At 38.8% G+C, this 24,174-nt stretch overlaps 1 protein-coding gene across 24 annotated transcripts in view; it reads left to right on the top strand.

Annotated features, from left to right (window-relative positions):
- The window catches only part of SGIP1 (SH3GL interacting endocytic adaptor 1), a 229,919-nt gene that overhangs the window by 106,110 nt on the left and 99,635 nt on the right, over window positions 1-24,174 (top strand). For 13 of the 24 annotated variants that reach the window (XM_082419357.1, XM_082419351.1, XM_082419360.1 and 10 more), the window contains 5 exons: window positions 1,421-1,445; window positions 4,420-4,491; window positions 8,845-8,901; window positions 12,495-12,549; window positions 13,245-13,420. In XM_082419357.1, the coding sequence (XP_082275483.1) occupies window positions 1,421-1,445; window positions 4,420-4,491; window positions 8,845-8,901; window positions 12,495-12,549; window positions 13,245-13,420 (385 nt within the window). Of the gene's footprint in view, window positions 1-1,420; window positions 1,446-2,472; window positions 2,557-4,367; window positions 4,492-8,844; window positions 8,902-12,494; window positions 12,550-13,244; window positions 13,421-24,174 lie in introns of all 24 variants that reach the window. The other 11 variants (XM_082419353.1, XM_082419354.1, XM_082419341.1 and 8 more) reach the window with 4 other exon arrangements.

Genomic DNA, 24,174 nt, shown 5'->3' with positions numbered 1-24,174 from the left:
TCCCATGGTCTTTCAATATCAGGGTCCTCTCTGCTTCTGGCCCCTCTATCACTGATTCATCTCTGCATCCACATGGACACAGAAATGATTATGGAAAATGACGCTCTCCCATCAAGTGCTTTGTAATCCGAGTAGAATATTCTGCTAATTTTGAAGGGGGTGTTGGTGGAGAAGGGGAAATCACATCTTGAAGCCAAGAAGATGTCCCACCAGCTCTGCATTTCTCTCTCTCTCCTCTGTCCCACCCTATGAAGCAATAAACAATTTTGTCACTTGGTCCCACCTCCTAAGGAACAGTTCCAACCACACCAAACTCTTCAAGATTTCACAGTCCACCCAAACACTTACTAAGGTTTTCTTCCAAACAATGCAGGTCCCCATCTAAGCATAATTCTGGTCTCCATGTTAATAGAATAATATTTTTCTAGCTCTTTACAGAATGAATTAATATAAGAAGTTATAAAGTGACTACCCTTTTTCTTCTCTCTCTGATTCCTCCAGCTCAGTTTTCCAAAGTAACAATAATAATACCCTTCCTCTATTGCTATAAAGTCTAACATGGCTGCAAGTGAACAGTTTTGTGTTCCTAGGGTAGAGACATCATGGAAGAGGAGGAAAAAACCTGTAACAAACAAACAAACAAACATTTTTGAATACTTAGTATGTGTCGGGAACCATTATAAGTTCTTTATATACCTTATCATATTTAAGCTGGCTTAGAGAACTAAGTAATAAGCAATATGTTCAAGGTCAGAGAGCTAATAAGTGGTGGAGTCTGGACACCTGGATTCATCCTACTCTAAAGCCCTTATTCTTAAGCACTGTAGCCTAGCTTCACCATGGATTAAATACCCTGGACTTTAGTCATCAAAGCAAGCCATTTAGCAAAATTGCCCTCCATTTCCTGTTCTCCTGTAATCAAGGGAGCAGTAACTCTAGAAATATGGAAGAAAATATAGATTCTCAAAGTAAGTTGAAAACTACTTTGTAGTTTTATAAATTCTTCTTATAAGTATAAGAAGTTCCTTCTTATAAGGGGAAATTCAAGACCACTTATGGGGAGAAGATGAGAGAGAACAAATGGGTTTGCATTCCTGGTGGTAGTTTTAAATAGAAGGCTGCTGAGTGGGACAGCTCTTAATGAATTCTCCTCTCAAGACACTGCACCAGCAACTTGTGCCTTTTGGATTTCAGTTTTTAATGAGACTCTCCCTCCCACACACACATACACACACACATCCCACACTCAAATATCACTCAACCAATCTGTTTTGATTTGGCTTTCATTAGCCAGGTTTACTGGGGTTGGAACTCGTGAGAGGGGGGAGAAAGGTGGTTAATGATTATTATTGTCATACTTGAGACTATGTAGCAAGAATGATTCATTTTCCTAATAGCTACCAATTTCTTTTTGTTACAGAGGTTCACCAGATAGAGATGGAATTGTAAGTATTTAAATGACCATTTTTAGTAGGTTTGCACTCCAACCTATGCTAGCTTAAATTTCTTGAAGCCCCATTTCTTCTTTTTTTTTTTTTTTTCTGCAAGGGAAAAAAAATTAGCTTAAATGACTTTTCAATTACAACTTTTTGTGTTGTAAATTTTGTAGTCATTGCATGGGACATAAATGCAGTTCTTGGTCAAGTTAAACTTATTTATTGCATTCACCAAAAACCCTGCCCCAGAGTAGGCAAGCAAACCAGTCATCAATGTGGTGGGTCAGAAGCCAGACAGTTCCTGCAGGGGCTGCTACCATCAACTGTTATTTCGTTTGCAATTTAATGATATAAGAGCTCCTTATATGAGAAGGTTTTTCTCCAGCAGAGGCCACAGAGTCATAATGGATCTGAGATCCAATAAAATTGAAAGAAGCTCTTCCTCTTTCGCAGTTAAGCTGCAGATACATTTTCTATGTTAAATTCATAAGTAGGGAATGGTCTTGAAACCATTTATGCCTGAATTTACAGCCTGGAGGAGAAAAACGTGTCCACTGGGTTTAGATTCAACAGTAACTCTGATTCCTTGCTGGTCACCAGATTTCTTGCTTTTTAAAGAAATCTGTGGTGCATGGGCTTGGATTTATCCGAGTTGTGCTTATGCGAGTTTGCACCAGCTTCTAAAATGACTTCCTTCAAATCTAAATCAGATGCCTATTCAGAAGGTTCAAAAGAACAGCTGCTACTGAAGGAAAAAAAAAAAAAAGGGACTCGCATTAGGCTCATTGGGCTGAGGTGGGAACGAAAATAAACCAGATAGTTAAAAATATTTTCTTGAAAAATCACCCTTTATAATATTAGACCTAAATTGGGGTGTTAATTGCAGCTATGGTAGGAGTTTTTCTCCCATATTTGACTCAAGGTTCTTAGTTTTGGGGTGCCTTTTGCATTCATGTAGTTCTCGCCATGAAATGTTAAGAAAGTAGACTGAAATTTATCAGACATTGGGTAACACTATAATCAAGGCTCTATTCAGCAGGGGAAAAAAAAGACCCAGAAGACTCAGCTTCTCCTCACCTCTTGCTTCTGGCTCAGAGCCCTCTCGTTAACTCTGTCTCAGGTACTCTCCGCTTCTGTGTCTTCTCTTTGCTTCTGTCTTGGTCCCCTCCCTGAGTTCTCTTGTCCCCTTCATTCTGACCCTTGCAAGGCTCTGTGAGATAGTCTCTGCTTTCCCTCCCTGCTGCTTCCAGGCTGGTTTGCTGTTTCTTGCTTCTCTCCCTGTGGCACCCTCAGTCTTGTCCTTTTTCCTTTCTCTAAAGCTCCTCCCACCCTGCTGTTCATCGTCTCCCAAGGCCCCACTGCTATCTCAGAGTTCTCTGGTCTTCTAGGGACCACGAGTTTAAATCTCGAGCAGAACATGCACCCCAGTGCTTGGCACAGTCTTGGTGGGCATGTAGCAGGCACCTCTGAGTATGTGCTGAGTCAATAAGCCCAGCCATGATTCTGCGGACTTGCCCACCCTGAGTCAGGGCTTCATCCCTGAGTTCCCCGATCCTCCTTCACTGTCACCATTCTCAGTCACATCAAGTTATTTATCAGCAGATGTGCCTTCTTTGTTCCTTAATTGGAAATGCCATGAATGGTCATGATTTTAGGAAGGAGGAATTATTCAATTTCGATTTCTCAGGAAATAACACAGACCTGTTTGGAAAACAGGCTGCATTCGAAATAAATGCAGGTTCTCAGAAACAGGGTGTACAGCTTCCTAGGTAACTGGAAATTATGGGCCAACTGCTAATTTTACTATTTGGAAATGTGCCTCAAGTTTTTTCCACATACTACGGTCACCAAATTTTGAGAACGTCTTATGAGACCAGTGCTAGAGTGGTCCAAGTTTCTATTCGCATTCAGTCCCTGGAAATCTCAACCTGATTTTCTTTCAAACTCAGACTGATTTCTTTAAGACCTCATGTCTGTGGAGCCAGTCCACGTTTATGTGGCTGAGTTAGCTTTCAAATTATTGCTTTTTGAATATCTGAAGTTGACATTTATGGTTTCACTAATGTGGTTCTACAAAATACAGGTTGTGGTGTACCCATTTCATGCTTATAAACGACTTTGTCAATGCAGGGGCCACACGATAGATTTAACTATTTAAATTCAGTTTCTCAAAAATCCAGTGGAGCCCATCTCTGGTGACACTGCTTTTGAGTTTTTATCTACAGAGGCTCTGTGGCGAGGCTGCATGTATCAAGGTGGGCTTGCCTTGCTCCCCACTGGCTGAAAATGCCCACCCTCGGCCGAGCTGTCTGTCTCGATGTCTGGAGCTTCAGGCAACTGTGTGTGATGATGCAGTCTAACCCAGAGACAAACTCTGTTTTGTGCAGGATACACTCTAAGTTTTTCCTAAGCAGTTCAGATTTCCATCCACACCTAGACTGGGGGCACTGGGGGTCACGGCCGTTGCTGTGAGGAGATCTCTGCTCATCCTGAACACGTGTGCAAGAAAGGGTCCGGATTTGGAGCTGTCAACTGTGTGTGCTGTGTGTATCGATGTCTCCCAGGAAGGCTTTGATCCAGGGGAATATATGATGGAGCTAGCCTTTTCAGACGTCCATTAGAAATACAACCATTTTTATTCAGTCTCTTTGATGTGTCCCGGTGTCTGTTCTCTACCTGTAAATTAAGTGCTGTCTGAGTGAGGACTAGATCCACATCATCCCTAGTGCCTGGGATGCCTTTTCCTCCTTCCCTTCTTCTCCTGGCCTAGCCACACCGGCCTGCTGAATAGAGCCTCATTATGGGCCCCAAAGTCCACTCTTTGCTTCAAGAACCCTGCCAAGATTGGTAGGCCCTACAATTTGGCCTAGACATTATTTCTTCTATGGTATGCTTGCTGACTCCATGTGATTCTTTATATGTGTCTTGAAGAACAAACAGATCCTTTAACAACTTTTTTCTACATGAAAACAATCAATTCCAGCAGCCCAGCCCACATGAACCACCCTACAATAACAAAGCAGAGTGCGCACGTGAAGGAGGAAAAAAAGTTTCGGTAAGGAAACAGATTTTAGTTTAAGATATCCAAGGGGTTGTAGAAACAGTGAGTAAAATCCCAATTTGAAATTTGAAAAAACAACAGTAGCATTTAAGAAGGCTCTTTCTTAGATAATGTTTCCCAATTACTTCCTGAATACCCAGGGCCAATTTTTAAATCAACCAAATAGACTCTATATGTTGACATCGGAATATACTTTTAAAAAGTGATCAGGCATAAGAGACGTGTGATTCCTATGTCTTAGACAAAGGACAGGGATTCAAATTTTAAAAAGAATATGCTATCTAAAAGAAAGCCTTGGCTGTAATATAAACAACATCATATTAATTGAGTAGTTGTTTATTAGGATAAGCACTATCTCAGTAACGTCAGCAATTTGGCAGGACCTTGGCCTGTGGGATCTAACGTACTTGACAATGGACTTGGGATGCTGATCGTGTCCCAGACTATGCAACAGCTATAGCTGTGTTGTCCAACACGGTGGCCACATGTGGCTGTTTAAAATTCAGTCCCCACTAAATGTCCATCGACAGCTGAATGGATAAAGATGTGGTGCATATATACACCACATCTTGGAATTCCACCATGGAATATTCCACCATGGAATATTACTCAACTATAAAAAAGAATGAAATAATGCACTTTGCAGCAACATGGATGGACCTAGAGATTATCATACTGAGTGAAGTAAGCCAGACAGAGAAAGACAAATATCATATAATATGATATCAATTATATGTGGAATCTAAAAAAAAATAATGATACAAATGAACAAATATTTGAACAAATGAACAAATGAACAAATGAAAATGAACAAATGTATTTACAAAACAGAAATAGACTCACAGACATAGAAAACAAAGTTATGGTTACCAAAGGAAAGGGGGGGATAAACTGGGAATTTGGGATTAAAAGATACACACTACTATATATAAAAATAGATAAACAACAAGGGCCTACTGTAGAGCACAGGGAACTATATTCATTGTCTTGTAATAGCCTATAATGGAAGACAATCTGAAAAAGAATATATATATATGTGTATATATATATATATAACTGAATCACTTTGCTATGCACCTGAAACATTGTAAATCAACTATACTTTAAGTAAATAAATAAATAATTTTTTAATTAAAAAAATAAAATAAAATTCAGTTCCTCAGTCACACTTGTCACATTTCAAGTACTCCACAGCTACTTGTGGCTAGTGGCTACCATATTGGACAGCACACATACAGAACATTTACTTCTTCACAGACAGTTCTGTTGGATAGTGCTGTTCTATACGAAGTGAGTCAAGTCTGTCTCAATGGCAAAAAGATTATATTTAGGCGGTGTATCATGTGCCTTTAATACTTCTCGCCAAGGAAAGCTATGTGGCCATGATCTGACCTTGGAAAAGAAGAGCATTCACGATGGAAATTAAGAACTTTGATGAATGTGTAATTGAACACAATTGTTACTACGTTTATTGATTTAAACGATGATATTATCTGAGAGCAGATAATAAACCTGACCAAAGTAAAATACCTATTAAAACATGATCAACATTGCTGTAAGCCTCAATTATCTTCAAATAACAGTCATATATTCAAGTTGTAGAAGATATTTATGCTAATTGTGGAATTTTAGAAAATACAGAAAAGAATTAAAAGAATAAATAATTATACTCCAAGAGAAAAATCACTTTTTATATGTTGATGAATAGCCAACATTGCTTTAAATAGTAAGCCTAATTTTTAAATAATATTTCCTCACTTAACTTACATACTTCCTTGCTTTTTCACTGTTTTCCAACTGAAAATCAATAGAGCCATTACCTCCATATTACCACTATGAGCTGCTTAAATGGTTAAACCAGGAGAATTATTTCTTCCTTGGAGTTTGACCAGAAGAATTTCAGCCAGGTTCTGGATTAGCTTTAACTTGATAATACCCACTTGCAAAACCAAATATATTTGTAAGAATTCACTAGTATGAATGAAGCCAAATTGCCAATTTCTCTAATGAAGCTCTGTGCGTGTATGTGTGTGTGTGTGTGTGTGTGTGTGTGTGTGTGTATGTCTGCATATGTTTTGAATGTCTGCCCCCAAAGAATGTATTTTTATGATTTGTTGTTTGTGTTTAGTACTTATGTTTAAAATGTTCCTATTTTAAAGGAAAATTTCTTTTTATAGGCTTTGCTTTGTCTTTATCTCAATCTTTCATTGGTTTCCATGGAAACTGGGAAATTTTCACTCAGCCCAGATCTAGAAAATTCAAAAAATCGAGGAAATTTTTTAGTCATAATGTCGGATATATGTTGTCAGGAAAGAAACATACACACACATATGTTTATTTTGTTTTTGTTTAGCTGAACATATCAACTATCTTGGTTTTGAAAGACTTTGATTATGGAGATGAGCTTATCATGGAAGCAAACAACGGTAGAGCTTTGAAATTTTTGAACTCAGTAGTTTATCTAATCTCTAGTTTTTAGATAACAATTCTTTGTATTGAAGAATTGTTTGATAACGAAAAGGTCTCTTAATAGTACTATACTGATCACAAAATTCATCAGTTTAGTTCTTTGGGATCAGCTTAGTTTATTTGATTTCTTATTATTATACATTACATTTGTATTTTGAATTTATTATACATGCTATCTAAGAAGGATTTGGAGAATTTTGCAAAGAAGACATATGCAAACAGATTGGTAAAGTAGAAATTTTAAAAGAAAGCAAATATGACAAAAAGAAAATAGGAACCATGCCCATTCACTATGAGAGAGATTTTTTTTTTTTATTATTAGACGGCACATTATTTAATGGGCCATGTCCTCAAAAGCAGCTTCATAGCTTATACAGGTGCAGAGATGATGTGGCAGGTTTTTAAAGCAACCTTTGTTCAAAGAAGAAAGAATGTCATTGAAGCACTAATTCAATGAAGGCAATTCTGTGAGAAGGTTAAAATGATGTAGTCTGACAAAGTACATAATCTTTGTCAGGAGCAAGACACACACGAAGAGGGGTACCAGCCCTGTATTCTGGGGCGCTGGTTGGTGGAGGTGGGGCAGAGTTGGTGCATTTGTAAATTCCAGTGCAGTATTAGTGTATAGGAAGAGAGAGGAAGATAATGAACACATTATTCCCTAGGCACTTCACCCTTACTAAACTACTGTTAGTAGTAGAGTGCCCAGTCAACGTGCAGTAAGTATTACTCAGTGATGATGGTTACTAGGTTACCTCTGATTTGGTTTTCTAGTGATCCTATAGGCATAGATGCAAAGCTTTCTTCTCCTACCTATTTGTCAAATTAAGTGTCAGCTGTTCACATTTGATTTCAACTGGCCTTCATTTGTGACTGCAAAATTACGTGTCCTGTCCTCAAGCCTCGTGTGTCATGTCAGCATCTGATGCGTGTTGTTGTGAGATCTGTGAGTGCTCTGTGACACACTGTTTCCCCACGTGCTAACTACAGGAATGTTGTTGAATGGACTGTCCATTACCAACCTCATTTGTGTTTTTGTCCTTTGCTCACAAGAAGTAGAGAATCCCAGGAATTTCAATTTGGATGATACCACATCCTTGCTCAAGTTCTTGTGGCCATACATGTCATGGTTGTACTAGGGGCCAAAATAGAACTTTAAGACAATCCTGAGAGAACAATGCTGATACCCAGTCACCTGTAATGATGTGTGCTCATGGAGGCTTAGGATGCATGGATGATAGAAAGCCACTCTTAATCCTCAAACTCTATATGAATAATTTGGTAAGAAAAGCCCCTTGAAAAGAATATCAGCACTATTTTTAATACTAACAGGCTGAGTTAACTAATTTGGAGCTGATTTCCTTTATATTCTGTCAAGGGGGTGGTTAGGAAAAAGTTGAGTCAGTGTCAGTAAAGTTAAAAGAAGACGAGTTAATGACTTGGATGAATCCTCTTTGGATCTGTTGGAACTAATTGTATATGAGAGTAATGTAGAAGTCAAAATGTTTCCATTTAAATATGTATATACATCTGGGTATATCCCCTAAGGTATAGAGGATTAAATTATAACGTAGGTGCTGCTGACTCTTTAGTAATTGAATAAAATTTGAACAGCTAGTTGTTAATATCTCTATGCTCAGGTATCCTACAGTCTTTTGTGAAATAGGTGTGTAAGTTCTTTTATGCAGTGTCACAGCAGCTCAATTTACCATTCAGTTACACCAACGTTGCTGCTTAATAGGCTGCTCTAATTTGTCTTTCTAGTGTTGCATTCTGATAGCTCTTGCTAAATACAGATAAGAGCGAAGTGTTCTTTGTTCCTTTTTTTTTTTTTTTTTTGTTCAGTTGTTTCTAAACGTATTTTCAAATTTATTACAGAAGAAAAGCAATGGGGCACCAAATGGATTTTATGCGGAAATTGATTGGGAAAGATACGTGAGTATCAGAATATTGTTTGTCTTTATGAATATTTCAGAATGTGAAAACGAGTCGAGGCATTCTTGTATTTAAAATAGGACACAGAAATAAGTGAAGCATCTCATTAGGAAGTGCCAGCACTGTTAGCATGGTATAGCCGTTAAGAGCACTAGAGTCTACTAGACCTGGGTTCAAGACCTGGCCCCTCCATATATCACCTATGTGTGGCTTTGGTTATTTGCTGGCCAGCAAAAGTGAAGTCAGTAGTTATTTTATAGCACTGTTGCGAGGATTCATTGAGCTAATTATTTGCAGAATATTTCAGTAGCCTGCCTAGCCTGTAATATGTGTTCAAAAAATGCTTTTTAAAATATTAACTCCAGATGTTTCAGCCCTGGTTATATTTCTAAGCAGCTCTGAGTATTGGGCCTTGATTTCATAATGTCCTAGTCCATTCAGGTGGCTCCAACAAAAATACTAAAAATTGAATGGCTTGTAAACAGCAGACATTTATTTCTAACCGTTCTGGAACCTGGAAGTCCAAGATCATGGTACCAGCAGATTTGGTGTCTAGTTGAGTGTCCACTTTCTGGTTCATAGGAGGCACCTTCTAGCTGTAACCTCACTGGGGTCCTTTTTTTATAAGGTCACTAACCCCAACCATGAGGACTCCTGCCTCGTGACCTAATCACCTCCAAAGGCCCCACCTCCTAATACCATCACCTTGGGGTTTGGATTTCAACATATAAGTTTGGGGGGAATACAAACCTTCATACCATAGCTCATGATAATTATTATAGCCTCGTGGTACAGATTTTTCGCAGGTCAAATGACAATCACTTGTTGCTTCTCAAGGAGCGAAGGTGAATCCCAGCTGAGACGTAAACTCTCCTCATAATTCCCCCAGAAAGCAATTAACCTCATCACCACACACTTCACCAACCACAACAGAATGGACACAATGGCTCTTAGATTTCTAATCATAGAAAACGTGTAGACCATATTCACATCCAAAATCATTTCTATTGCATAGTAAGTGCCCAAATTCACAATCCCTACAAAATGCCTTTGTACTTATACCTTAGGTGACAGTCTGGCCCAGCCTCCCCTTTCTTAAGAATTAAGCTTGATGTTAATGCTTTTGCACATTTGTTAATAAGAAGAATTTCATTTTTATAGTAACTACCACCATTTATAATATTATATGCTACTGAATTCTTACCACCTTAGAAGGTAAATACTACATTATCTGCATTTTAGAGAAAAGAAAACTGAAGCTCAGAAAGGGTAAATTCTTCATGCCACCTGTGCAGTCCAAAACATGTCATTCTGTCAACCTCATTACCTGGTCCTCTCTTATATTTGTTTCCCAGGATTGAGATCTTTTGATATTTTTAGCAGTTTAATTCCCTAGATCTATGATAGCCCTTATGTTATCCTACATCCAGATTGTTCACAAATAATGTTATAAGGGAAGTTACTAAAGATATTAAGGAAGGATGATTTCTTTTCTCAAAATTAACACTTTTTCACCCAGAAAGATTTTTGTTATGTTTTGTAGAATTCTTTAATACACAGGAATGGGATACTCTAAGCAAACAAGAAGCACGATAATTAAAATACGAAATTACTCATCAAGTACTTCTGCTACCCCATCTAAACTCTAAACCCTAGTGCTGTCCCTGTCAACATGTAAGTGTTTAAATGAAGCAGAATTTCCCTCGAATTTGCTTAGTTCTAAAAAATACTTGGGTCACAGGAATTGTGTTTGTAATTATACACTAGACTCCACTTTCTCTAAGTAATAATAAAGGTTTTATTCTTAATAGATTATATCATCGTGTTTTTGGCAAGGAAGGCCTAGGGAAGGATGTGGCCTTCAGGCAAAGCCCTAAAGTTTAAGTAGGGTTTAACTGACTGCACATTTGAGGGAGGAGACTTCCAGGCAGGGAGAAGGACATTTATGAGGACCCTGAAGTGGGAAAGAGCTTGCAGCAATCAAATTATAAACATTAATAATGGGAAGAAGGCCTTGTGAGAATCAGGCAGGGCCTTGTGGGCTACACAGTGGTGCTGACTATTATTCTAAGTGCAGTGAGAAGCCAGGGACAGGTTTTTAGCAGGAAAGTAACCTTAATACACTTGCATTTTAAAAGTAGCTTTGAGTACTGAAAGGACAGAGGGAGAAAATAAATGCCCAATAAATGGCAGCTTTTCCATGGCGTTCAGGCCCTCTTCTCTCTCCATGGTCATGGTATGTCTTTTGCTTCAGTGACTCCAAAATCTCTCTCTCCAGCTCTGTCTTCTTTACTTCCAGGCCTATGACCTCAACTTCAAGAGGCTGCCCTTGAACTCTGTACCCTTTTCCTCTCTCAGGCATAGAGTTGAGCCTCAAAATACCTGGGATCAAGGCCCAGGTCTACCATTTGCTGGGTGTGTTTCCTTGAGAAATGGCATCTAATTCCTCTTAGTTTCCTCCTTGGTGAATGGGATAATTCTTTCTGCATATGATTGTTATGAAGGGTCAGTAAAATAAAGCGTGGGTCACAGTACTTATCATATAATAGGAACTAAAATATGATAACTCTAATCTCAGTCATGCAAACTATCTTTTATCTTTCCTGTCTTTTTCCTAAAAATGTTACTTGCCTTCTGTTAGAATGAGTTCAGCCAGGAGTACTCCCGGATTTGAGGATAGCAATCTTGGAGTCTTCTTGAACCTTCCATCTTCTTTTTCTCCTATGACCGGTCTGTTACTAAGAACTAACAATTTGTCCTTCCAAATGTCCTTGATTCATCCCTTCCCACCACCAACAACTTGGTCGTTTACTTAGCACATCTCACCTGAATTGACGCAAGCATCTTGAATTAGTTTTCCTTTCTCCAGTTTCTTCTGTCCCCAATATATCCTGAAGCATATTTCCAACACCTTAAGATTCTGCTTGCAGCGTGTCCTACCTTAATTGAGAAGCTGCAGTAGCCATATCAAGTCCAGACTCTTCCCCCAGCATGTTGCCCCCCAGCCCCCAGCCGTGGTCTCCCACCATACAGCTTCCTTTCCAGTCGTGTCATTGTCACCCTTGCCTCTCCCTTTCCCCATGGGAATCATACTGTCCATTCCTGCCTTGGTGTCTCAGTACAGTCTCTTCCTCACCACTGACTCCCCTCTCCTCTCTGTCTGGCCCGAAAGGCACACACAGACTTCCTAATTCTCCCAAACCTCACAAATTTCCTCTCCTTTCAAACTCCTATCACTGATGTTTCGTGTTTCGCATTTTTTTGAACTTTTGTTCACCAAAATACAGACGAAAGATAATTTGCATTTTGTATCCCTGCCATGTTGCTCAGCATAGCCTTTGGCTTACAGGAAATGCATGATAAATTCTGTTTGAATGTTTTCTTTCATTGACAGTTGATTCCTAGTTTATTTTCCCAATAGGAAGACTCTCCAAATATCCATGAGTAAATATCTAAACATATAGGGCCCAGCACTCACCTCCAAAACAAGAGACAAGTCTATATCCTTAACTGGAAGACTCTTGAAGGAAAATGAATAATTCCTTTATCATTGTCAGGATAGTAATTGCTTAATGTGCACTTGTATTTTATAGAACTCGCCTGAGCTGGATGAAGAAGGCTACAGCATCAGACCTGAGGAACCCGGCTATATCCTTTCTTTATATTTTCATTTTCATTTTCATTTGCTCTCAGCAGGGTGATAAATTTTGTATTGAAAAGGTGCCGAAACCCAAGTTTCTCAAGTCCTGTTGTCCCTCGTATTAGAGATGAATAAACAACACAGAGAACAGTCTGATCACTAACAAGCAGACATTTTGCCTTGCTCTATTCATAGAAAAGAGAGAGGAGAAAGAGAAAAATTGTGCTGAAAAACAGTTGCACAAATTGTGGGTACTGGGTTGTCTCTTGAAATCTGATATGACAACGCCACTAATGGTGGCTGGAAAATAGCTCTGACTTGTGCTTTGCCTGCAAACCATCTCTGGTCAGAGCAGGTCACACTCTGAAGCAGTTAAAGTCATCACAAATCGTCAGTAGAGTGGCCTTCCTGTCTCCACAGTAAGAGGAAGTTCCCGTGGGCCTGTCACTGTGTGTGCTGTGACACAAATGGCCAACTTTGTAACCATTGCTCCTTGAAATTCACCATCCTTAATCCTGCTCCAAGGAAAGGTGAATAAATTCTAACTCTTTCCTGCTTTACCCTTTGATTTTTGTTTGTTTTGCTTTGATTTTCTACCATCTAAGGATACTTCTGCTGCCTCTATGTGCAATCACTCATGTCTTCTACTCATCATTGCCTCCCAGTAGAAAAGAAGAGTTACGTATCTTTAACTGTGTTTTACCTACCAAAGGAAAGCACTTTTATTCTTCAAGCGAATCGGAAGAGGAAGAAGAATCACACAAGAAGTTTAATATCAAGATTAAGCCATTGCAAGCTAAAGACATCCTTAAGAACGCTGCAACTGTAGATGAACTGAAGGCATCAATAGGCAACATTGCACTTTCCCCATCACCAGTGGTGAGTGGTTTTTATTTCAAGCTTTGGTGAGGTTGGACAGAGATCTGTGCTCTGCCCATACACGTTAAGTAGATCAGAAACTTAAACTGAAGGCTGCATATGGTCACCATTTTATGAAGTCTATAAACCTGAAACAGCTCGTTCTAGCCATGGAAAGTTATGCTCATTTTATATTGCAGTTTCTGTGCTTTTCAAAATGGTAAAAATGCACGGGATCACATTTCTTTTTGACGTTTTCCTGCATGCATTTTTCAAAGAAGGAAAAAATAACATAAAGATTATCCAGACTTACTCCTGAAACAATTAAAAACAATATGAAGTTTACAAATTTACTAACAGCGAGTTTTAAAAACACATCTTAATGTCATCTTTTATGATATAACACATAAAAACTCATGGAAAGAAAACCAAGAAAATTGCTTTTTTTTAGGAAAATAAAAACCCTTTTCATTGCTAATGCTTCAAAAAGAAATATTAATCTAACATCATAGATCATAGTCTAAAAAGATATTAAAACTCATAAGCTTCATTATATTTTATTATCAAATTGTCTTAAATAATCTCATCATTTAGGCACCTCAGATACAGGTATGCCTTATTTATATTAATCAAATTTGTATTTCTCTACAAGTTGTACTTCCTTCTCCAATTCTCATCTGCTAAATTTCTCTAATTGCTCCATTCTGAGTTCCAACATTTACAGTGTTTTCTCTGTAGTACTTGATAAATGCTGCAATTGTTTTCTAAAAATAGCTGTGAAGAGCAGATGAAGGCCCTCATACTAGGAGCTAATATGTTCTTGGCTTCTTGGCATCTTCTTTAGAGAAATGTGCTCTCCCTGCAGCATTTCCCATGAACGAGGTAGTTAAGAAATGCTGAACCATTTTTGAGATGCTTCTGGAATATCTCGACTAACCTTCCTAAAGGAGTTGTAATCACCCATCCTTTGGGAATAAATGTTTGCCTGCCTGGGATGAATAAAGTCTATAAAGATGCCTTCTTTAGTGCTTAGTGCTTAGTGCTTATAATGGCCTTTACCACTACGGTTAGAGTCAACTAACATGATTTCTAATAGTAGTCAACCACAGCAAATGATATTTCAGGTAATTTTTAATCATATACCCACTTGCCATCTTAAGATGTTTTCTTGAAAAGGGAGGCATAACATGTATTAGTTTTCTTTCCCTTCTGCCATGGAGGGTACAGATTTTAAATTCACATGTTGGTCTACAATACAGGTGATTTCTAGTAATTGGGGCATTTTAACTGTACACACTTTCACTTTTCAGTTAACATCTTCCAAGTCATTTTTTACTTACTAAATCATTTTTTATCAATTGTAAAAGTTTATTTCAATGCCTGAAACCAGTTTATATCCACTTCTCTATAGAGTGTAATAAACTTAGTGGTCATTTGAAAGCTACCAGGATAAGTGTAAGAAGGCAAGTTCATGGGATTCAGTGAACACATTTCTTTGAAAGAAAACTTATTAGAACGATCCCAGACACGTGGGATATATTTGCTGAAAGCTAGTTGAATCTTGGAAAGGAAAAGTCCCTTCTATCAAAACGAATATGCCTGCCCAAGTCATTCCTCCAACCAGATAATGAGGGTACAGCAAGGAGAGTGGTTGTCACTCTGAGCTCTTCCCAACACCAGTTTTTAAAGTGATATATTGACATGATGTGGCTGAGACTGACAAAAAGATGTTAGGGAAACAATGTTAAAACTAGATGGAGACACCCAGAGAAGTAATCCCAGGGTTAGGCAATTCCTGCAAACCTGCAGCCCCACAAACCAAGGGATCCCCCCCCCACTACTGCCTCCACACTCCCAGCTGGTTCCCTCTAATGTGGGAACCTGGCTGTCTCATTACTATGATTCCCAAAGAGTTGTGATTTTTGACATTTACTGTAAGAAAATGAACTGTGATTGCTGCTTTAGAGAAAGGTAGGCACATTTCTGGATAAACATAAGTGTAAAGAGAGATTGGACTGAAAACATATTCTTGGCTTTAGAATCCATGCCCTCTTCTAGATAACCCATAACCAAATATAGGTATATTTCACAGATGACATAGGTAGAACTCTATCTCCAGAACTGGATAAATAGAAATAACCTTCTGAAATCCAGTTAGTGCCATGATAAAAATGAGGAATGCTTTGTACAGCTTTAGATGTTTCCAGCCAAGCAATCAGACATTCACACATCTACACTTAATTCAGGTACAAAAAGAGAAATAGGACCTACACCAGTTAATGATATATCAGAATATTTCATTTAGGCTATGGTTCTCATGCTACAAAAGCATCAATTGTTACACTACGAGAAATAAAGAAAATTCCAAATGGTAAGCTACTCATAACAATGTCTTATGTTGAATTTCTGATTTCTATTTCTTTTGAACAATTTTAAGATAAAGTTGTGTTTCACTTGTTCTTTTCATCTATCTGTGAATATGTATTAATGAATTGTAACCCATTTGATATCTCTTATCATGAATTGATTTTCATTTTATTTGGATAGCTTTCCTGTATACACATCATGGTCAAATGACTCGATAAATGAATGAAATGAATGAATGGATGGATGAATGTGTCATATATGTCTATGTGTATATACAGTATAAACAAACCTATCTGAAAATTACTCCTCCCCAAAACAAAGCTTCAGCAACATAGAAAATCAGGGTTTTAACTGCTGGCAAAAATCCTACTCTACAGACAAATAAACATAATTCCAGTCCAGATCTCACCTGGGCCCTTGATTTTTATATAGAAATCAAGTATAGTATGGACCAGGATAAGGCCAAGCACCAAAAAAGAAGACAGGAGGATGCAGAGGTCAACTCACAGGCAAAAGTTGTTAATTTCTATTCTTATCATGCTGTGGTCTCCTAGTAAGATATCATGCTGATATGGTAAAGAAGGAAAATCACCCAGGTTTTAGTTGTTGATTTGGGATCTGTATGAGTTAGAGTATTGGTAGAGCTGCTTTAACAGAAACCAAAATAGTCATGGCTTTAAAAAAATGGATGGTTTATTTCTATCCCACAAAAGAGTCAAAGCTGGTAGGCAGTCCAGATGGGTAATAGAGTCTTGCTCCAGGGGTCATTCAAGAACCCAGGAACTTTCTGTATTATTGCTCTACCTTTTCAAGGATGCTTGGTGCCTTACCACCATGAAACACCTCCATGTTCCAGCCTTGGGATGGAGGAAAGAGAAAATAAAAGGCAAGTGGTTTCTTTTAAGTGTTTAATTCAGAAGTTGTACCCATCACTGCCCCCCAGATCCCATTGGCCATAATTTAGTCATATGGCCATATTAGCTGGAAGGGAGTCTGGGAAATGTAGTCTTTGGCTGGATACACATATAACCAGCTAAAATTCAGGGTTCTGTTACTAAAAGATAAAGGAGTGAATGGATATTGGTAGATATTGACACAGTTTCTGTGCCACTATATCTTAAATAATCTCAGATAAATTTGGGGAGTGATTGGAAAATGGGATTTCCCCCCATCTATCTTAAAATTATTCCCAGAACCTATTGAAACTAGGAAGTTTCCTTTTAGAGAATTCTAATCACTAATTTCTAAATACCAGTTATGTTATGCTATGTACTAGCCAGCAGAAGGATGAAAAGAAACAAATTTAAATAAAATACCAACTTATTTGGTTGATAGAGACGCCTCCAACAGTAATAGTGCTCCTTCTGTCTTACAAAGTTCACTGCTTTTTGAGGAAGGCTGTTTCATTGTTGAAAGAAATTTATTAAACCCAAATGCCGTCTCTGTGTAACTTTTGTTCATGATATAGTTGTGCTCTTTGGAGGATGAAAAAAGGACAGAGTCCCTCCTTTTCTCAACAGGTTTTCCATGCAACATGCTGACTCCAACTCCAAGTTTAGTGTGCAGGATGTTGGGCTCAATACCTGTGGGGTAGGGTGGGCAGAGGGAGAAGTTAAGCTGTTTTGCACATCCAACAACAGCCTAAGCTAATCACATGGGGAACTTGTGAGCTAGAATGACCCTTCCGTGTTGTCCTGGGTTTAGCTGAGATCGATAACCTTTATACTGCTAGTGCTCCAATATGGGCAGGCTAAGAAGGGGCACGACCTTCGCCAAGGTGGCTCTCTGCAGCTGAGTCAGATCCTGAAGTGTTGACAGTTGAAGGCTGTCTGCCAATAGCACTCCTAATAGCTGTGGGAGAAACCCTTCTGAAGACAAATCTGCATGGCACATTTTGGCACCTCTTGTTACCACATTCTTTTCCAAGTGCTTTCTGGACATTTGTATAAATAATTTCTTCTAGAATCTTGGGTTAATAGGAGGTAGCCATATAATAATACCCAGGTCTGCCATGTTCTACCTGTGTAACCTTAGATAAGCCCCATAATTCTTCTGAGCTTCTATTTCCTTTTCTGTAAAGTGAGGATAATAATGGTCCTTATGGAATTTTTCTGTAGATTATGGTTGGTCTCTGGCAGGATCAAATCTTCTTTGACTTTTTGTTCCCTGTGCTTAGAACAGTACATGGCACACATTGGGCATACAGATAGTTATTCAATAAATGAGTGAATGAAGAAAGCACACAGAATATCCTAGTAACAGTACCTGATGTGTACATAATACTTTGCAGTTGTTTGTTTCTTTATTACTGGTTGTATTGTTCAGGGTTCTCCAGAGAAACAGAACTAACAGGATATATGTATATATTTGTATAGATAGATGAGAGAGAGAGAGAGAGAGATGATAGATGATAGATTTATTATAAGAAATTGGCTTCACGTGATTATGGAGGCTGAGAAGTCCCACAACATGCTGTCCACAAACTGGAGACCCAGGAAAGCTGGTGGAATAATTCAATCTGAGCCTCAAGCCTGAGAACCAGAAGACTTGATGGTGCAAATTCCAGTCTGAGGGCAGAAGATGACAAGGTGTGTCCCAGCACAAACAATGAGGCAGAAAAGGGGAGTGAATTCCTCCTTCCTCCACCTCTTTTCTATTCAGACCCTCAATAGATTAGATAATGCTGACCCACATAGGGGAGGGTCACCAGTTCAAATGCTAATCTTATGTGGAAACACCCTCACAACACACTCAGAAATAATGTTTAATCTGGGTAGCTGATAGCCAATCAAGTTGACACATAAAATTAACCATCACACTAGTATGTATGTAGGTATGTATGTATGTATATATGTATTTATCTGTATTTGTATATACGTATTTTTTAATCTAACTCTTGACCCTTTATTGAGAGTCATGGCTTTGCTCCCCCATTTCTAGTCCCCTGCCCTAAAAGCATTCTGTCTTTTCATATCCTGGATTATAATGTATCTGTATCTCAAGTCTTGAATTCAGTTAAAGAGGTCTGGGCAGTCTCTTGCCCATCTTAGACTTTAATTTTGAACCAAATCTCCACCTTTTAGAGGAACTACTTTTAAATCAATTTTTTCCATACTAGACATTTGTGATTGATATTTCTTTAAACACAAATAGAAACTTTGTACTTAACCCCTAAAGGACCTAGCATACAGTGCCAGCTTATTTTACAGGAAAGATATTGGAATCTGATACACCTGAACTCAACCTCTTGCAAACTTAGGCAAGTTTCTTAAACCTATTTGAGTCTCAGTTTCTTTACGTCTAAAATGGGAATAAATGAACACCTACCTTACACGGTAGTCCATCTCTTTCTGCTAATAAAATGTAAAGATCTTTCCTTTAAAGGAGAAGATAGAAGCAGAGATATGAGATAAAGAGTTCTGCTATCTGCTTCCCTTGGTACCACACTCCTTACATTCAGGGTAGAAGCAAACCTCTATTATATCTTCCACAAGTGGTTTTGTCCTTAAAAAGTAAAAATTTCTCAAAGGGGCTAAATAAATTAACGGGTGCAAGATTGGACTATAAAGAAATATGCCCTTATAAAAACAACAAAATGAAAATTCAATACACAGTGGAATACCATTAATTCCCTTTAAGATAATTTGAGGGAGATACAAATAGACACTTATTCCAATGATGTCACAATTACTCAAACAACTGGGCCCTGCCTCTTCCCTGGGGTTGCTTTGCGCAAGTTACAAAACCTGAGTCATGGTTTCTTCATTAGTAGGTGAAGGTAACTCCCGTACCTACTTCACAGGGCTATTGTAAGGGTGGCATGAGTTAATATAGAAAGCACTCAGATGCTACATTTAGGGATTATTTGATTGTTCTTGTTAGAATTGTCTGCAGAGCCTGGGGCATATTTTTAAGAATATCATTAGTGGTGATAAATCAGGAAACCCAAATGACCAAAAGTCATTTAGAGCCAAGACCAGTAATTACTCTGAGTATCAAACTGGGAAAATGTGTTAATAAAATAACTTATTTTGTGATGCCTGTGGATTGGTTTTGAAGCTCATTCCAGAAGCATTCCTGTTTTTGCATTCCTAATTTTGTTTTAACAAAATCCCTTGAATAAGTGTGGTGCTTCTTCAGGAGACCGTACTGAAGGCTACCATTCCCAATGGGATCCTACATTGTGCATCCCCACCAAATTTATTTCATGGAGAAATGACATCATTTTCCAGCCCTCTTCGAATCAATTCACCAAATATTTGGTAAGCACCTTCTACATAGCAGGCACTGAGAGCTAGCATCAGAAATATTGGACACACTTTGTCCAACCTTCGTGCTAACTAACTACAAGCTTATCAGAAAACAATGTATAGCTGATGTCACAAGCAGCACACAGAGGTTGAACTTCCCCTTGTGGTCCAAACACCTGCCTGTCTTCACTCAGTCCTGATTGAATATGTGGACCTTCCCCTTTCAGCTTCCCCTCTGGCCTCCATTTCACAGTCTCCTGACTTCCTCACCCCTCTCAGGATCTCAGAGGTAGACATCCCCGTTTCTTCCAGAACCCACAGGGACACATCTTCAGCGACGTGCTTTGCTCACTAGGTACTTTGAATCCTGTGGCTCTCATAGCTTTCCTGGAATTGAAAAGACAGATGCTATATTTTAATTCTTGGTGCAATATCATCTTTTCCTTGTGTCATGAGCTGCCGTTGATTCCTTTACTTTTGTTCTTTGGTGAGTCGAGGATCACTGATGACTCACCTTGAGAAGTTGTCCTTAATTAGAAGCATTTAGTTCTATACTGATTACAAATTTTTGCTCTGGGATAAGTCAGAACTAAGTTTGCATTCTGGCTCTGCACTCATTATGCACATGATCCTGGGTAAGTTACTTAAACCTTTAAGCCCCAGTCAAGGCTTAATCAGGTGTAAAATCATTTTAATAATACTATTCACCTCATAGGATCCTTATAAAAATTAAGGAGGAAGTGCATGTAAAGTACTTAGTACTTTGTAAGTATATTTATGTAAGGCCCAAAGGAGTTGCTTAGTAAATGATAGCTATTTTTAATCAGAACAATGGAGTGTGTCTCATGGTGACTACTCATAAACATCCTTAAGGCCAGAGACCACTTAGAGAACTTATGATGGCGATGGCATTGCTGGTTGGCAGCTATGAAAATTTGCTTACTGATTGTGTTTCAGTTGCTTCACATATGTTAATTCGTTTATCCTCACAACCACCCTATGAGATAGGTACTATTATTACCCTCATTTTACAGATGAGAAAACTGAGGCATAGAAGAATTAATTAACTCACCCAAGATGTCACAGCTAGTAAGTGAAGTTGCTGAGATTTAAACTCAGAAGTTCTGGTTTCCAATTCAGAACTCTTACCCACTATATTATACTACTTTTGATGAAAGCTACTGTTGCTCTTTCCAGAGGAAAAAATTAAAATTTCATTAACTCATACAAAACATTTTACAAATAATTTCTGATTACTCACAAACCCTTTGAAGGCTATCACTATAATGGTGCCTAAAGAGCCCATGTCACTCTACATACACTCTCTCCTGGGTTCCACGTGACAAGAGAGCAAGGCTGAGCTGATAGGTCAGTCAGGCTTAATTGCTGCTGTGTCACCTTTGTTTTAAATGTTAAAGAAAGTCACCTTATTTTTATATGACATATATTTCAGTTCCCCTAATCAATCAATCAGCAAGCATTTTTTTATATCGATGGTTCATTATAATAATGGTTCATGTTTTACAAAAGCTGTCATGATCAGAAAGATGTAATGAGCCAGCTACACTGTTAAGTAGGCAGGGAGATGGTGCTCACCTTATTTTACAGAAGACATCAACTCCGAAAGATCAAGAGGCAGCTGAAGTTTCGAGGGCCAGGACTAGAACTCCAGCATCTGCCTCCTTTCTGCCAAGTTAAAAACACAGTATATTTTCTCATCTACATTGAATCAGGGTCTGTGATTCAATTATTTTTTAATTCCTCTCAACTTTAATACTCTGCTGTGCATATTCTGGCCCAAGAATCTCTGTGGGAAGTGTTCTGTTTTAGGAGCAGGTTGATGATATAGCAAGGGGACCAAGAAAGAGAGCATTTCTTGAAGCCCATTGGTTAAGTAGAGAGAACACAGGCTTTTGAGTCTGTATCTTATTATCTCTCTGTCCATGGGCAAGCTCCTTAACTCAGCATCTCAGTTCCCAAGTCTGTAAAATGGGAACAGTAATGCCTACCTTCTCAGGACTGATGTAAAGATGACATGAGATAATGTTGCAAAATGCCCACTTCGGTGCCTATCACCTAGGAAGGGGCTCTATAAGTATCGGTTCCCTTTTCAGCTCCATTTCTCTCTTCCTTAAGTTCAGAGACTTGTGGGAGGAAGAAAGAGAATAAAAATAGCGAGGGAGGACTTGAGCAAAGTCAAGGAGAAGAGGGCTGATAGAAATGATGAGAGAGTAGGAGTTGACCTAGCCTGGCATGTGTGCTAGTGCCTCCTCTCTTTCCCCTGCAAACTTCAGTGATACAAGGAATTAAAGAATTTGACATGGAGTTATGAAGGGGCAATTAGTTTAATCTTGTTCCTGGAGATTTGCCATCCATAACGGAGTTATTTAATCAAAAAATCTGGGGAGGGGGGGATAGCTTTTAATTGAGGACAGTCTGGTGCTGTTTGCCTATTCCAGGTGGCCCCCCCACCCCCAAATTAGCCTGCCAGCGAGCAAAATCCCTGAATTTGCTGCTGCTTGGTAACACCACACTCTTTCCTGTCCTCACTTGGGCAGAAGGTTCAGCACCCCATTGAGTTCAGGAAAAACAAAGAGTCATCGGTGGGGGAGGAGAGCTCCAGTCTCCTACACACTGGCATTCGCTCCTGGTAGAAACTCTGCACGGTGCAAGGGGAGGGTAAAGATTGCATGCATTGTGATGCTAAGCGCTTAGCCCAGACCTCCAGTGCAAGGTCTGGGTTCAACGCATCAAACATGATTTGGGTTGGGATTGGATCAGGGATGTCAAGCGTGAAGCATATAAACTGCCACTCCCCTTCCAAACCCTCAGCAGACATTGCGACTAGATCCCACATCCCAGATGTAGTCTGAGAAGCCCCCTCTAGACAGAGCTGCAAGCAGCCTGGCCAAAATCATCTAGAGTTGGCACATGAGATGTATCTCTTTTTTCCCAGGCCTTATAGAGAAGGATAGATGGGGAGATGGGTGGGATCTTCCTTTTTCAAAATATATTCTTCTCTTTCCTGCATTATAGTAAGCCATGAGACTTATTCGCAGAAGAATTTGTTTCATATCTGATATGTGTATGTTCTTTCCTTCATTACTAACTAGTTTTTCTTAGGGAATTCTCTGTTGCTTCCATTCCCTGACATTTAAAATTAAAATATCATTTTTCCAAACCCTTATGCCCAGCCTACGATGGTAAGAAGAAATCCCTGAGCTGTTGTATGTTTTGATCTCCTTGAAAATGAGCAAAATATTAATTCAATCTGGATTGCCTCTGTTATTATTTCTCCAACTAATATTGGTTGTACCCTCTGAATACCTGGTATTTTGCTTCCCTTTGTGAGATGTAAGAGTTAGAGTTTCCTTGCATAACTGCAGATTCTTTCATTGTGTTCTTCTATCTCAGACAACCTAATCTGATTGGGGGTTCCAGAAACATGAACACCAGGGTCGGAGACCTTAACCCTCAATTTCTGTTACCAACTTAAAATCTAATTGAATGAAACAATAGACTCACAATATTGACACACATAAAAATGTTAGGATGTCCTCAACCAGAGGTAGCAAATTCTTGAATTATATGCTTTTAATCTTTTAATTACAATGCTAATTATAATCAAAAAGGCTAATTTTTCTATCTTTAAGGTCTTCTGCCTTGGTTGTGTTAGTCCTACCAGTGTAGAGTTGAATTTAAAACCATTTTTATTAGCTAATGGTGTATTTGGGGTAGAATGGGCCCTGTAAAGAAGCAATCATTTTGGAAAATAAGTTTGTAACAGAAACATAACTTGTGAACAATTCAGCAAATGTTGGGTTAATGACAACTCATCCTGCACCCAGAAGTTATAGGTTCTTACTCCTGCCTTAATGGGGCCTTTCCTCTAGAGTCTAGGACATTGAATGGCATGTAATAGGTACTTAGAAAATACTTGTCGGCTGGGAATTCCTTGGCGGTCCAGTAGGCACTTTCACTGCCAGGGCCCCGGTTCAATCCCTGGTTGGGGAGCTAAGATCTCACAAACCACGCGGTGCAGCCAAAAACAAAACAAAACAAAACAAAATTTGTTGGTTGATTGAACAGAAGGATGCTCTTCACTGTGGGAAATATACGGAACTTGGTGTTTCACTGGGATATAAGGCAACTTATATC

Source organism: Balaenoptera physalus (genome assembly GCF_965194825.1).
Source record: "Balaenoptera physalus genome assembly, chromosome: 1".
In the NCBI taxonomy this organism is placed as follows: Eukaryota; Metazoa; Chordata; class Mammalia; order Artiodactyla; family Balaenopteridae; genus Balaenoptera; species Balaenoptera physalus.
Note: the sequence above shows the minus strand (reverse complement) of the source record. Positions and strands in the feature narration are given on the sequence as shown.